General features: G+C 58.4%; 5 protein-coding genes and 1 non-coding gene across 6 annotated transcripts; 5 read left to right on the forward strand and 1 right to left on the reverse strand.

The window, feature by feature from the left end:
- Positions 1 to 451: 451 nt before the first annotated feature.
- On the forward strand, positions 452 to 1525 carry BZA05DRAFT_173756 (uncharacterized protein). Its single transcript, XM_051479223.1, has one exon. It carries the CDS (start codon positions 539 to 541, stop codon positions 1481 to 1483), a length of 945 nt encoding a protein of 314 aa, XP_051335957.1. The 5' UTR covers positions 452 to 538; the 3' UTR covers positions 1484 to 1525.
- A 540-nt stretch (positions 1526 to 2065) lies between these two features.
- On the forward strand, positions 2066 to 4118 carry BZA05DRAFT_438936 (uncharacterized protein). The gene is made up of 3 exons (XM_051486520.1): positions 2066 to 2489; positions 2574 to 3258; positions 3319 to 4118. The coding sequence occupies exons 1-3, from the start codon at positions 2190 to 2192 to the stop codon at positions 3822 to 3824; spliced, it is 1491 nt and encodes a 496-aa protein (XP_051335958.1). The 5' UTR covers positions 2066 to 2189; the 3' UTR covers positions 3825 to 4118.
- A 1758-nt stretch (positions 4119 to 5876) lies between these two features.
- Positions 5877 to 10114, forward strand: BZA05DRAFT_409713 (uncharacterized protein). Its single transcript, XM_051484823.1, has 4 exons — positions 5877 to 6466; positions 6527 to 6850; positions 6904 to 9629; positions 9681 to 10114. The coding sequence occupies exons 1-4, from the start codon at positions 6094 to 6096 to the stop codon at positions 9786 to 9788; spliced, it is 3531 nt and encodes a 1176-aa protein (XP_051335959.1). The 5' UTR covers positions 5877 to 6093; the 3' UTR covers positions 9789 to 10114.
- On the reverse strand, positions 10110 to 11709 carry BZA05DRAFT_378767 (kinase-like domain-containing protein). Its single transcript, XM_051481866.1, has one exon. The coding sequence runs from the start codon at positions 11512 to 11514 to the stop codon at positions 10348 to 10350; it is 1167 nt and encodes a 388-aa protein (XP_051335960.1). The 5' UTR covers positions 11515 to 11709; the 3' UTR covers positions 10110 to 10347.
- A 33-nt stretch (positions 11710 to 11742) lies between these two features.
- Positions 11743 to 11829, forward strand: BZA05DRAFT_t270. The gene has a single exon. It is a non-coding gene; the product is annotated as a tRNA-Ile (tRNA).
- A 286-nt stretch (positions 11830 to 12115) lies between these two features.
- Positions 12116 to 13806, forward strand: BZA05DRAFT_378769 (endoplasmic reticulum vesicle transporter-domain-containing protein). The gene is made up of 2 exons (XM_051481867.1): positions 12116 to 12433; positions 12508 to 13806. Exons 1-2 carry the CDS (start codon positions 12236 to 12238, stop codon positions 13495 to 13497), a joined length of 1188 nt encoding a protein of 395 aa, XP_051335961.1. The 5' UTR covers positions 12116 to 12235; the 3' UTR covers positions 13498 to 13806.
- The last annotated feature ends 298 nt before the right edge of the window (positions 13807 to 14104 follow it).

The raw sequence follows: 14104 nt of genomic DNA on the forward strand, positions 1-14104 counted from the left end.
GATCGGAATGGTGTGTGGCCGAGTGATGGCGGTGATGCGGACTCGCTTCGACACTTGCTACATACCGGGACTTCACCACTCACCTACATTTATTGGTCCAGATGTAACCTGCTCCCGAGAGAGTGACTACTGGAGAGATAATACGCCGCCGAGTGACAGAGGGCGAAGACGGTGGTGTTGTGTATCGTATGCTATCATGTTAAGGGAGATGGTGGTTGCCATTGTCGTTGCGAGGATGGAACAGCTTGGAATGATGAGCTGTATGGTACAAGTCGGTAGGTTACTATCGGGGAGATCTAATCTACCTTTGTTATTTAGATATGCCGTGACATTCCAAGAACAAGGACTGCGGCTTCACTTGTGACTCCACTCTATATCTTGCTGAGCTATTGCGTGTGGTGGTGGGGTTGTGAACTCGAGTAGCTCTCTCTGCGCGCGCGACCCCCCACTCGTCGTCATCCATGTGAGCGATCTAAAACGGCGCAAGTCCCCCGCGTCCCCCTCCCACGCCCCACCTCATCACCCTCACAACACCACGATGACCACCAAGACCGACCCAACGCTCAAGTCCGTCTCGGGGCACTGGTTCACCGCGTTCCCGATCCCGGAGGTCGCCGCCGTCCCACAAACCTACCAGTTCACCGACCGTACGCTCTCAGCGCAAGTATTCACGCACCCGTCCTTCGCCAACGGCACTGGCCCGCACAACGCGATCCTGAGCTTCGAGGGCGCAACGCTCATCACCACGCTCGCCACGCTCAACCTAACCGTGCTCTTCCCCGCCACGCCCGTCTCAACCCTATCCGACCTCCGCCTAGCCATAACCTCTCGCGCACTACACGCACACCTCTCGCGGGCGCTCTCCCTCCCCTCCCACCTCCGCGCCGCCTCGGCCGACACCGCCAGCACCGAGCGCGCGCAGTCCGAGCTGTTCGAGGCGTATATTGCGGGGGTGTTCCGGGAGCTGACGGCGGCGCGGTTCGACGAGCTGCGCGCCTACCACCTGCAGCTGCTGCAGCCGTACATTGTCGCGTACCACGCGCTGCACCGCTCTGCCGCGCACCACCCCGTCATCCGCGAGAAGCAGCGGAAGCAGGAGATGGCGACGTACACCGTGCGGCTGATGGAGTACGCGGCCAAGAACCGGCTCGAGCCGCCCGTGTTCGAGTTCACCTCGAATGGCGCACAGGGCCCGCTGGTCCAGTGGGGCTGCCAGGTCATCCTCGGCGGAGTGCATGTGGCCAAGGCTGTCGCGGGGAGTAAGAGCAATGCGAAACATCTGGCGAGCGCGGAGGCGTTTAAGGCCCTGCCCGTCCTGGTGGGCGAGAAGGATCCGCCACATACCACGACGGAGAGGAGGAAGAAGAAGGAGTTCTATAGGGCTGCTGCAAAGACCCGTGCCACTCCCGCACTGTTTGGACAGCCTGGCTGGGCGCCCTCCAACGCTGCGCATATGGCTACCGCGCCAAGTTGGGGATCGTAGGGGAAGTGGGTGGGGTTGTGGGGCGAGAGCAGCTCGTCCCCCCCCCCCCCCCCCCCCCTCCCCCCTCTAAATGACTGGGGGTGGGCACAGCGGTGCTCGGGGATTTGGAAGACCGGATGCGGGGAGTTATGGGTATGTTTTGGATTCTTGATAGGGATGCGTTTTGCGTTTTGCTTGCATGTTTTTTGCGATTACCACTTGGGTAATGTTTCTCTTTTCGATTTCTTTTTTTACCGACGATGTTACAACTGCTGCCACTTGCTGCCACTAGACTTTGTGGCTGGACTACAATATATGCGAGAGAGGGTATATGCGTGGATGATAATGGTTCATTACTACATGCTATCACGAGTGTATGTACATAACTCGTACTTGCACTACTGCACTGGGGATCTCCCTTCTTCGCCGCAGCCGCCGCCGGGGGGGGGGAGGCGAATGATATCCCATGGCCGGCATCTGCCAACGAACTCGCGACCCCACAGTGACGTGGGCCAACCATCTTGCCGCTCCAGGATTCGCCAGCTCTGCCTTGCATGCGCATGTGCAAGCGCAGTTGCAAGTGCAATATGGCCGGGTGGGGGTGTATGATAGAGCTGTCCGTTGGCAATCGAGCTCTCCCCCCATAGCTGTAGCCACAGACAGACAGATAAAGAGCGGGCGCGCACCCATTCTCCGTGGCGGCCGCCATCCGCCGCCGACCACCGTAATGACCTCCTACGCCCCCTACAGCAACGCCATGCGCCTCGGCCAAGGCTTCAACTCGTACGCGCAGACGATCTGCATCGACAACGCGGTGGTGTTCGACGGCGTATCGAAGAACCCACCGCCGCCGCCTGCCGCCCCCGAAGACGACGCACAGAAACAGGTCGTCACCTACTCCGCCGGCTTCGTCGATAAGCTCTCCGACGTCGTCGAAGCGACCAACCTCTCCCCCAGCACGTCGATAAAGTCCGGCAGCATCGGGAACTCGGGCAAGGGCGGCGGCGGGTTTATCGACTGCGACAAGGTCCGCTCCTCCGCCCGTCCCCCCGTCCCCCGTCCCCCCGTCCCCTCCTCACCCCCACCCGCAGGGCTAACCCCCCGCCTTTAGTTCAAAGAAGCCCACCTCAACTACCTCGTGCACGCCAAAGTGACCGTACAATCCTCCCCCCAATCCGGCACGGAGACCCCACGGTTCCAGCGGATCAAATCGCTGCCCCCCCACCTCTTCCACCGCACCTTCGGCGACTGCTTCATTAGCGGCTTCCTAAGCGGCGGTGAGTTCTCCGCCCTCGTTTCCTTCCGCTTCCTCCCCGGCGTCGATCTGACGCTGGGGCGCAAGCTGGCGATGGCGGCGCTTACGCCGCTGGGCGGTGACGCGGCGGGAGAGGAGGCGGGAGAGGGGGCAGGAGTGGGGGGGGTGGGGGGAGTGGGTGCGGACGTGCACGTCCTCCGTGCGAGGAGGGAGCTGGCCACGAAAGCAGAGGTCAGCGTCACCGTCAGCTGGAGCGGCGGGGGGCAGCGAGTTTTCTCGCCAGCGGCGGGTTCGGGTGCGGGGGGCGGCGAGCAGTGGGACATATCCTCGGTGATGCGGGCGGCAGCGCGGTTCCCGTCGGCGGTAGCGAGCTGTCCGCAACGGATCGCGGCGGTGCTGACGCGGTATACTACCCTGAGGTCGTTTGTGGAGCAGATGCCCGCGGTGGTCCCGCTGGATTATGATAATACAGTCCTGTACTCCGGTGATCTGTTAGATGCGTATATGGAGTATAAACACCTGGTTAAGCAGCTTAATCTCAGTCCGTCCTCCCCCCCTCCTTGTCCCCCCCACCCCTTCCCCTTAACTAACCCCGACGCAGTGCTCGAAACCCCCCACCTCTACGCCGAAACCCAGTTACTCGACGAGTCCCGAGAGGAGATCAAGCCGATCCGCCTGCAACTGTCAGAACTCGACGACGCGAAAACCTACTGCCGCCAGCAGATGCTGCGCATAGTCAAGGAGGTCGATAATATTGCCAAAAACCCCGAGCTCGCGTGCGACGAGGAACACCTCCCGCCGTTCATGAGCGCGGAGCTGTTTAAGGCTATGATGCCTGTGTTGAGGCATGGGGGGATGGATGGGGGGCTTGGTGGGCATATGAGGATTGGGGGGAGTGGGAGGAGTGGGAGGAGTAGTAGGGGGAGTGGGGTGGAGGGACGGTTGGGGAAGCGTGATGACGACGGGGAGGAGGAGGGAGTGCTGGTTGCCGCTAGCTCGAGGGGGTATGAAGAGTACTCGGATGGGGACGGCGAGGGGAGGGCATTAACGGAGGTGGGGCACGAGCAGGAGCATGGGCAGGAGCACGAGCAGGAGGAGGAATTATAGAGGAGGACAGACTGTCAAGCAGTCAGACGGGTAGGCTTCTGTGAGTGATGCACCATGATGGGATATATAGAATCAAACCAGGAAATGTACATACGCACGCTCTCTCTCTTTTTCATCTCTTCTTTTCATCTAGATTGATGCAGAATGCGGGGAATATTGACGGTCCAATACAAGAGTCCTGCATCACACAATGGAGACGGGAGAGTGAGCTCCTCGGCGCCGGTTTTTGTCGTTTTCATGCGACTTCGTCTCGGCGCCGAGACGACCACCTAAAGACCGAAAAGTCTGTGCTCGAGTAGATAACTACAACGGCATTTCGACGTGGGATGGCTAAGTACACAAACACACTACACACTAGGTACCGCAGTGGGTGCATACGGTAGGTACACGCTCACCGCAAAGCGAGCATGTGCTCCCGCCTCCATACGCCACATAGGTACACGGTTGCTATGCGGTGGGGTGGGTGGTCCAGACCTCACTCCGTTCTTTTCTTTCTTTTCTTGGGAGCGGCCTGGTCGCCGCTGCCGGGCTGTGCTGGATGGCAGTTGGGGCTGGGGTTGGGGTTGGGGTTGGACCGTTGGTGGTGGCAAGTGGCAAGCGGCAAGCCACCAGAGAGCTCCATGTTCGGCTGCGCAGAAGGGCATCTAGTGCGTGAGCCAGCGGGGTGTCGTTGATGCCCTTACCCGGCCTTTCGCCTGTCAGCGCCGCAAGCCGTAGTTGGGACCAAGTGAAGAGTGAAGAGTCAAGACCTCGCTGCCGTATGTAGAGTACTCTACAGACGGTTCGTTGCCATGTCGCTGCCTCTGCCTACCAAATCAAAGAGACGGGCACGCCTGATCGGTTCCTCGACCGCTTCTTCCATCGTGGAGATTCCCCTTCCCACGTCCGTCCACTGTCTTTACTTAATCCAGCCCACGTGGCCGTCCGTTGGATCGCAGTTCTCGAAGAGGAGGTCTGCGCAAGACAGAATGGCGCTTAGTTTTCTACATGGCTGACTCACAGAGCACTTCTTCTTTGAAGAGGAGGTCGGCAAGAGAGAATGGCGCTTAACTAGGGCTACCCCACGCCTCACGGGTGACGGAGCAGATATCCGAGTGAGTGAGTGAGCGCTCGGAAACGTGGTTGTTGGTGCGAGTGCGAGTGACTGCCCGGTGCCCGGGTACCTGTGCTACGGGAGCTTGGAAGGAGCGCACTGGGTCCAAGACTCGATACGAGGCCAGAGATGCCAGAGATTGTCGGTGGATAGATGTTTCTTTTCTTTGGACACGAAGACATAACGTTTTTGCACCACAGGCCGGGGGGGCGGGATGAGCATCCGCCGATCCCAACGATCGCCGGCAACGAGGCTGGCCGCCGCTTCGGCGACTCTCAACCCTCCGAGATGAACGGTGCAGCCGGCACAGGGGAAGAGTACGTCAGCGGCGACAGGGATCGTTCTGGCGTATCAAAGTCTGTGTGTTTCTGGTGTTTCTGGCGTTTCGGACCCGGTGTGGGGTAAACGATCTGGAAAGACGAGGGCTGCGGGAGGGCGGAGGGCAGAAAGATGGCTGTGAGTCACGGGCTGCGATCCGCGGGCCTTTCCACACGGACTGGCGGCCCAGCGCCGGTGCTAGTTATAGTTCTTTCCGCCGAGCCGGCCGGAGTGGCCCCAACCCGCCCGCTCTCCCAACAGTCTCCGCTGTCTAGCACCAACCGTCCGTGAAGTCCAAGTCGCGATCGCGGTGCGCCATACGCGATCCAGGGCCACCGCTAAGCAATCACTCTAAAAAAAATAGATACCCAATTGCCACTCCTGATTGGCTCGCTTAGTGCCCCAAGTGCGAACGCTTTTTTTTCTCCCACTTCCCACTCCGAGCAGCGAGGAACAAGCCGTCAAACTGAAAAGAAGGGAAGGAAGAAAGAAAGCGGACGGAAAAAACTTGGAGGGGGACCAGAAGAAAGAGTCACACAAGATACCAAGAGCGGAAAGCCCGCGGCGACTATCTATACCCTCTCTCCGTCCCGCTTCTCTCCCTCCTCCTCCTCCTCTTCTTCTTCACTCACAACGATATACCACTGTCCTCCCCCTCCCCCCCACATCCCCCCCTCCAGTACCCCACACACCTCTCCCATCACCTCAGCTCCGAAAAATTAAAAAGACCACCCCCCACGTGGACTCATCTGGGGCTCAACCTTTCGGTCACCTCCGTCCTTCGTGACCCTCTCCTCCTCCTCCTCGTTGCTCAATCTACCTCTCCTATAGCGTCCGTAGTCCTACCTTTCGCCCGCAATGGCTTCGTCTCTTCCCCGCCGGTTCGCCCTCTCCTCCTCCTCCCTCAGACCGGCCCGGACACTACTGCCGTCGTCTTCCACACAGTCCTCGAGGGCTCTGTCATCGCTGTCGAGGCTGCTTCCCCGGGCACAGAGCAGTAATGCCGCTTCGAAAACTGTAGGCCAGACCTCCGCGAGGTGGGCGGCCATCCAGCAGGCACGAACATTCACCTCGTCGAGGAAGTTGTTCGCCGACGAGGCCCCCTCGACCAAGGCCTACATCGCCTCGAACGCGATTGCCCGTGTCCAGGACCTGGTGGATGTCAACAAAGTGTTGGTCATCGGTAGTGGCGGCTTGAGCATTGGACAGGCGGGAGAGTTTGACTACTCTGGTACGGACCACTCGATTCTCCCTCATTGCTGGCTCAACTGCTGACGGTGGTGACGAATAGGCTCGCAGGCTATCAAGGCACTCAAGGAGGCCGGCAAGAAGTCGATCCTCATCAACCCAAATATCGCGACCATCCAGACGTCGCATTTCTTGGCCGATGAGGTTTACTTCCTGCCCGTCACCCCGGAATACGTCACGCACATCATTGAGCGGGAAAGGCCAGACGGTATCCTGCTCACCTTCGGAGGACAGACCGCTCTGAACGTTGGTGTCCAGATGGACAAGATGGGTATCTTTGACCGTTACGGAGTCAAGGTGCTAGGAACCCCAATCAAGACTCTGGAGACCAGTGAGGATCGTGACCTGTTCGCGAAGGCTCTGCACGGTATGGCGCCTCCCTAGAATCGGTGATGAGCTTGAGACTGACATGCTGTGCAGAGATTGATATCCCGATCGCTGAGTCCATCGCTGTCAACACTGTCGACGAGGCATTAAAGGCCGCCGAGACGATCGGATACCCTCTCATTATCCGTTCCGCCTACGCCCTCGGAGGTCTGGGATCTGGATTCGCCAATAACCCCCAGGAGCTCCACGATCTGTCGGCCCGCTCGCTCTCGCTGTCGCCCCAGATCCTGGTTGAGAAATCGCTCAAGGGCTGGAAGGAGGTCGAGTACGAGGTTGTCCGTGACGCCATGAACAACTGCATCACCGTCTGCAACATGGAGAACTTTGACCCTCTCGGTGTTCACACCGGTGACTCCATCGTCGTTGCGCCTTCGCAGACGCTGAGTGACGAGGAGTACCACATGCTCCGGTCCGCCGCCATCAAGATCGTCAGGCACTTGGGTGTCGTCGGAGAGTGCAACGTTCAGTACGCGCTCCAGCCCGACGGACTCGACTACAGGGTCATCGAGGTCAACGCTCGTCTCTCGCGATCGTCCGCCCTGGCTTCCAAGGCCACCGGATACCCGCTCGCCTACACCGCGGCCAAGATCGCTCTCGGACACACTCTGCCTGAGCTGCCCAACGCCGTCACCAAGACCACCACTGCCAACTTTGAGCCTTCGCTCGACTACATCGTCACCAAGATTCCCAGGTGGGATCTGAGCAAGTTCCAGAACGTCAACCGCGACATCGGCTCTTCGATGAAGTCGGTCGGTGAAGTCATGGCTATTGGACGTACCTTCGAGGAGTCCATCCAGAAAGCCATCCGTCAGGTTGACCCTCAGTACCTTGGATTCCAGGGTGCTCACTTCGAGGACTTGGATGAGGTTCTCAAGAACCCCACCGACCGCCGATGGCTCGCCGTTGGTCAGGCCATGTTGCACGAGGGCTACAGCGTCGACAAGATCCACGACATCAGCAAGATCGATAAGTGGTTCCTGTACAAGCTCGAGAACATCGTCGAGATGTACAAGAAGCTCCAGGACATCGGATCGCTCTTCGGCATCAACAGCGAGCTCCTGATGCAGGCCAAGAAGATGGGGTTCTCCGACAAGCAGGTCGCCATCAGCGTGGGCTGCACCGAAGATGAGGTTCGCGCCAGGCGTAAGTCGTTCGGAATTCACCCCTGGGTCAAGAGGATCGACACCCTCGCCGCCGAGTTCCCCGCCGAGACCAACTACCTCTACACCACCTACAATGCCACCGAGCACGACGTCAAGTTCGAGGACAACGGAGTTGTCATTCTCGGATCTGGAGTCTACCGTATCGGATCGTCTGTCGAGTTCGATTGGTGTGCCGTTTCTTGCACTCTCGCCCTCAGGGAGATGGGTGTCAAGACCGTCATGATCAACTACAACCCCGAGACCTACTCGACCGATTTCGACACCGCCGACAGGCTGTACTTCGAGGAGCTCAGCTACGAGCGTGTCATGGATATCTACGAGCTCGAGAACTCTACCGGTGTTGTCGTGTCCGTCGGAGGACAGCTTCCTCAGAACATCGCCCTCAAGCTCAAGAACAAGGGCGCCAAGGTTCTGGGAACTGACCCCGAGGACATCGACCGTGCTGAGGACAGACACAAGTTCTCCAAGATCTTGGACAGCATTGGTGTCGACCAGCCCGCCTGGAACGAGTTGAAGTCGGTTGATGAGGCCCGTGTCTTCGCCGACAAGGTCGGATACCCCGTCCTCGTTCGTCCCTCGTACGTGCTGTCCGGTGCCGCCATGAGCGTCATCCGCAGCGAGTCGGAGCTCGAGGCGAAGCTCAACAACGCCTCGAGCGTGTCCCCCGAGCACCCCGTCGTCATCACCAAGTTCATCGATGGTGCCATGGAGATCGACGTCGACGCCGTTGCCTCCAAGGGTAACCTGATCATCCACGCCGTTTCGGAGCACATTGAGAACGCCGGTGTCCACTCCGGTGACGCTACCCTGGTCCTTCCCCCCGTCACTCTTGACGACAGCATCATGGCCCGTGTCAAGGAGATCGCCGAGAAGGTCGCCAAGGCATGGAAGATCACTGGTCCCTTCAACATGCAGATCATCAAGGAGGAACTGGAGGACGGCAGCTTTGCGCTCAAGGTCATCGAGTGTAACCTCCGTGCCTCGCGTTCGTTCCCCTTCGTCTCCAAGGTCCTCGGAACCAACTTCATCGATGTCGCCACCAAGGCTCTCGTCGACAAGCAGGTGCCTGAGCCCACCGATCTGATGAAGGTGCCCCGCGACTACCTGGCGACCAAGGTTGCCCAATTCTCGTGGACTCGTCTTGCCGGTGCCGACCCCTTCTTGGGCGTCGAGATGTCGTCGACCGGAGAGGTTGCCTGCTTCGGAAAGGACCTGGTCGAGGCCTACTGGGCGTCGATCCAGTCGACCATGAACTTCAAGGTTCCCCAGCCCGGCTCGGGTATCCTTGTTGGCGGTAACACCAAGAAGCCCGAGATTAAGAAGATCGTCGAGTACCTTGCGCCCATGGGCTACAAGATCTTTGCCACCACAAGTACCACCGCCAACGAGCTCAAGGCCTTGGTCAGCGGCGTCGAGGTCACTGTCATCGAGTTCCCCAAGACCGACAAGCGCAAGCTCCGTGAGGTCTTTGAGAAGTACGACATCAAGGGTGTGTTCAACCTGGCGGATAAGAGGGCTGAGGACATGCTGGACGTGGACTACGTCATGCGCCGCAACGCCGTTGACTTCAACGTTCCCCTCTTCATGGAGCCCAAGGTATGTGATTCCGACCCCGGATGAGTGGGAACAATGCTGACGATGATATAGACTGCTGTGCTGTTTGCCCAGTGCTTGAGCGAGAAGCTGCCGTTGGGTGAAGGTATCCCCGCCGAGGTCCAGAGGTGGTCCGAGTTCATTGGCGGAAAGCCTTTGTAAAGGGTCAGTTAGGGACGGTTTGGGGGATTGATTGGGGATTTGAAAGGCGTGTTGGGGGTTCGGGATAGATGCATTTCTTTTTCTTTTCTTTTTCTTTTTCATATCCTCATGTAAGGTATTGGCTGGTTGTTTCTTTTCTCTTTCCTATTTTGGTTTTTTCTCTGCGATTATACTCTAGGGTGACGACTTTTTCGCGGGGTTCTGTTGTTTCCTATTTCCTCTTCCTTTTTTTTTCTCTTCTTCTTTGTGTATAAAGTAGTAGTTGGTGGATTGTGGTCGTGGTGGTGGTGTAGTGCAGGCAAAATATCTCTTCTTTTGGTTCGGAAGTTGAGTGACATGGCTTGATGATTGATGATTGATATAATTGCGAAGAGAAGAAAAGAAACCCCGATTTTTTGGCCCACTAAAGGAGCTACATTCAACGATTACCACCCGTGGATCGCAAACAGGCAAACAGGCAAACAAAGGCACCCGATAAACATCAACATGAACATATAACGAAACCTCCAAAGGAGCAGACATAATTATCATACAGCCGCGCCCCCATCAACCGCACTTATCACTCATCATCCTCCAGCTCATTCACCACCGCCTGCACCTCCGCAATGAGTTTCCTGATGTCCGGTCTCTCCGCAGGCTCGATTTTGAGACACATCCGTACCAAATTCTTGACCGACTCGCTGACGTCCTTCTCGCCGACCTTCCTGCCGCCCAACCTTCCCGGCTGCGGGAACGAGTAACTGCCAGAACAAATCGCAAGGGCCAGACTACCACCACTCTCCTCAGTGGCGAGCTCAAACGGCGAGTGTCCATAGAGTGCGCAGAACAGCGTGCATCCCAGACTCCAAATATCGACCTTCTCGTCTATGACGGAGCCGGTCTTGACATCGAACAGCTCTGGCGCGCGGTACGGCATGGTGCTAGTCTCGGCGGCATTGTCTTGCACGGCGAGCGCCATCGTGCGTGACGTGATGTGGAGGGGAGATGCGCTCAGGCTGCCGAAATCCATCACCACTGGCGTCACCCCGTCGTCGCTGATCATTATGTTCCCCGGCTTGAGGTCGCGGTGCGCGAATGCCCGTGGTGTGCCCGCCGCCTCCGGAGGCGCCCGCCCGCCCATCAGCGGCGCGGAAGAGTTGCCCGACTGCTCCTCCCCCTCCCCCGCTCCCTCCCCCGCCCCCGCACCCCCCTCCCCCGCCGGCCCGGAAACAGTATGCTCATGCAGTGCGCGCACGCCCTCACACACGCCGAGAAACAGCCTCACCAACATCCTCTCCGGAAAATTGGTATGATTAACCAAATTCGCGTTTACCGCATCCTGCAGATTACCCCTCCGATAATACGGCAAGAGTATATAGACCGTTTTCTCCGCCTGATCTCCCTCGCCATCGCTTCCCACGACCGTTGCGCCCCCCCTCCCACTCGACGTGACTACAGCGTAGTCCACGCTCGCGATAAGGTTCGGATGCGAGAACTGCCGGTAGCTCTCTGCTTCGCGCACGGCGAGCGAGACGGACTCGCGCCCGAACGGACATCGGATCTTTTTCAAAGCGTAGATTGAGCCCGAGGATGTGCTGCGCACCAGGTACACGTACGAGAACCCGCCCTCCCCGAGGAGCGAGAGGATCTTGAAGGTCCGCGCGTTGATTGTGAGGTTCGGGCTCGAGGGGAAACAGGAGATGCAGGTTGTCAAAGAGTAGAGCAGGTCTAGGAGGTATTGCGCCATTGTTGCGGTTGCTGCTGCGAAGGGAGGGGCGGGGGCGCGGCGATGGGCGGTGGGGTGCGAGTGTGGTTCGTTGGTTGTGCGTCGTTGGGTTGGGGAGCTGTGCAGAGTGTCCGGCAGCTCCTGGCTGATGAGGCTGAGCTGTCTGTCTGACTATCGGACGCGGGTAAACGGTCGCCGGAGAAGTGGATGTTTGCCATGAGATTGGGTAGGTGAGTTTGCAGACATCAAGGTCGCTTAGCTCAGTTGGTTAGAGCGTGGTGCTAATACAACAAGTATGCAACGCCAAGGTCACAGGTTCGACCCCTGTAGTGATCATTTTTATTTTGTTCTGGTGGCGCCGGTGGTAGGTGGTGGGTGTGCTGCCTCGAGGACAATGGGCCGGTTCAGCGACTGGTTTTTTGTTTCATTTACCTTTCATGTGTTAAACCTGAATGGCCGTCGTTCGTATCCAGCTCGTGGTCACTGGTGATACAGACTCAATCAATCTACGGCTGAAATCGGCTTGTGAAACCTGCACAAACACGCTAAACCCCATTCTTTCAGGCTGAGCGGCAATACAAGGCCAGGCGAAGCTCCCATGGATTTCGATATGTGGCATCTTTTGCGACCTCGAATCCGCACCACCACCCGCGAGCACTCCTCGTGAGAAACATCCAGCCAAACAACTCGATCACCAGACTGCCCACCGATATAAACCACCCGCACCTAACCTTCTTCCACCATGGCGAGCAGATCACGCTTGACCCGCTTCGACGCGTTCAGCAAGACGGTCGAGGATGCGCGGATACGCACCACCAGCGGCGGCCTGGTCACCCTCGCGTCCGTCATCATGGTGCTGTTCCTCGTCGTCGGCGAGATCAGGGACTACCGCAGCGTGCAGGTGCATCCCGAGCTGGTCGTCGACAAGAGTCGGGGCGAGGTATGTAAACACCTATGCTGCTGCGCGCACAGACCCGCTGGCTGGTGGGGTGCTGACTGACCGACTGTGGGTAGCAATTGCCGATCAACCTCAACATCACCTTCCCCGACATTCCGTGCAACCTCCTGACGCTCGACGTCATGGACGTGTCGGGCGAGCAGCAGACGGGGATCACGCACGGCGTGCACCTGACGCGGCTGACCGCGCACCCGGAGTCGCGGCCGCTGTCGACGGAGCAGCTCGACCTGCACGGGGACGTGGCTTCGCACCTCGACCCGTCGTACTGTGGCGAATGCTACGGCGCGAAGCCGGCGGGCGAGAAGCAATGCTGCAACACATGCGAGGAGGTACGGGAGGCGTACGCGGCGAAGGAGTGGGCGTTCGGCGACGGATCGGGGGTGGAGCAATGCGAGCGGGAGCACTACTCAGAGCACATCCGCGCAATGCGCGACGAGGGCTGCAACGTCGCCGGCCACCTCAGCGTCAATAAGGTCGTGGGCAACTTCCACTTCGCGCCCGGAAAGAGCTTCTCCACCCCGCAGATGCACGTGCACGACCTGCAGCAGTTCTTTGCCTCCCCGAAGGAACACACGTTCTCGCATGTCATCCACGCGCTCAGCTTCGGCCCCGAACTCCCCGTCGGCAACGTCGACCCAAACCCCCTCGATAAGACGAGCCACTTCACAACCGAGCGCAGCTTCAACTACATGTACTTCATCAAGGTGGTGTCGACGTCGTTCCTGCCGCTGGGCGTGCAGCCGGGCCAGCCGGGCGCCATCGAAACACACCAGTACTCGGTGACCAGCCACAAGCGCAGTCTCAGCGGCGGCAGCGATAAGGAGCACCCCGACACGCTGCATGCCCGTGGAGGCATCCCAGGCGTCTTCTTCAGCTACGATATCTCCCCCATGAAGGTCGTCAATCGCGAGGTGCGCGAGCGCACGTTCCTCGGATTGTTGACCGGGATATGTGCAATCATCGGTGGTACCCTCACGGTAGCGACGCTCGTGGATAGGACACTGTATGAGGGCGGCATGAGGATACGGAAGATGCATCAGGGATAGGAGGGATAGGCAGTGGGCTTCGTCTTGTTTGATTTGCAACGGGTTTGCAGGGTGGGGGAATTGGTAGATGTGATTTGTGTTTTCTGTTACCCATTTGTGTGTTTGCTTGCTTGCTTGCTTGCTGTTTCCTTGGGCGTATTTATCGTGTGTGCTTTTGTGCTCGCGGGCTTGTGGGTTGTGGGTTGTGGGCAGGGCAGCCTCCTTGCAATGGAAGGTTGAGGTTTGATACCATTTTACTCTTAGGTACTCTTGAGTGAAGGCGGGTTGAGTTGTTCAGTAGGAGTTGCAGGAATGAAAAGTAGTAGAGCCAACTCATTCCACAATCGAGCTCGAACAATGTGGACTTCCAAGCAGCGACCTACTTCAGAAGAAGAAGAATGGGTTCTTGAGTGCCAATAGCAGCCCACACGTCATCACTCGCTATCAAATATCCACAGAAAAAAACGAACAGCCCCTCCCAGTTGCTTCAATTGGATATCTAATCCACTACTACTCCTCCCGTCTCCTCCTCGGCCGCAACACCTCTCCCATCCTCACGCGACCTCATCACAACCACCACCGTATTGAAAACGTGCCAGCCAGCCGACCAGCGGACCCCCCAGCAGAT

The sequence above is a fragment of the Tricharina praecox genome (assembly GCF_024521635.1).
Source record: "Tricharina praecox strain CBS 144465 chromosome Unknown BZA05scaffold_30, whole genome shotgun sequence".
Taxonomy (NCBI): Eukaryota; Fungi; Ascomycota; class Pezizomycetes; order Pezizales; family Pyronemataceae; genus Tricharina; species Tricharina praecox.

Bases quoted from the DNA above. Each gene is read 5' to 3' on its own strand.
- BZA05DRAFT_173756 (XM_051479223.1), top strand. From the start codon at position 539: ATGACCACCAAGACCGACCCAACGCTCAAGTCCGTCTCGGGGCACTGG.
- BZA05DRAFT_438936 (XM_051486520.1), top strand. From the start codon at position 2,190: ATGACCTCCTACGCCCCCTACAGCAACGCCATGCGCCTCGGCCAAGGC. The intron at 2,490-2,573 runs GTCCGCTCCTCC...CCCCGCCTTTAG, and splicing joins GGTTTATCGACTGCGACAAG to TTCAAAGAAGCCCACCTCAA. The intron at 3,259-3,318 runs GTCCGTCCTCCC...ACCCCGACGCAG, and splicing joins GGTTAAGCAGCTTAATCTCA to TGCTCGAAACCCCCCACCTC.
- BZA05DRAFT_409713 (XM_051484823.1), top strand. From the start codon at position 6,094: ATGGCTTCGTCTCTTCCCCGCCGGTTCGCCCTCTCCTCCTCCTCCCTC. The intron at 6,851-6,903 runs GTATGGCGCCTC...CATGCTGTGCAG, and splicing joins GTTCGCGAAGGCTCTGCACG to AGATTGATATCCCGATCGCT. The intron at 9,630-9,680 runs GTATGTGATTCC...ACGATGATATAG, and splicing joins CCCTCTTCATGGAGCCCAAG to ACTGCTGTGCTGTTTGCCCA.
- BZA05DRAFT_378767 (XM_051481866.1), bottom strand. From the start codon at position 11,514: ATGGCGCAATACCTCCTAGACCTGCTCTACTCTTTGACAACCTGCATC.
- BZA05DRAFT_378769 (XM_051481867.1), top strand. From the start codon at position 12,236: ATGGCGAGCAGATCACGCTTGACCCGCTTCGACGCGTTCAGCAAGACG. The intron at 12,434-12,507 runs GTATGTAAACAC...GACTGTGGGTAG, and splicing joins TCGACAAGAGTCGGGGCGAG to CAATTGCCGATCAACCTCAA.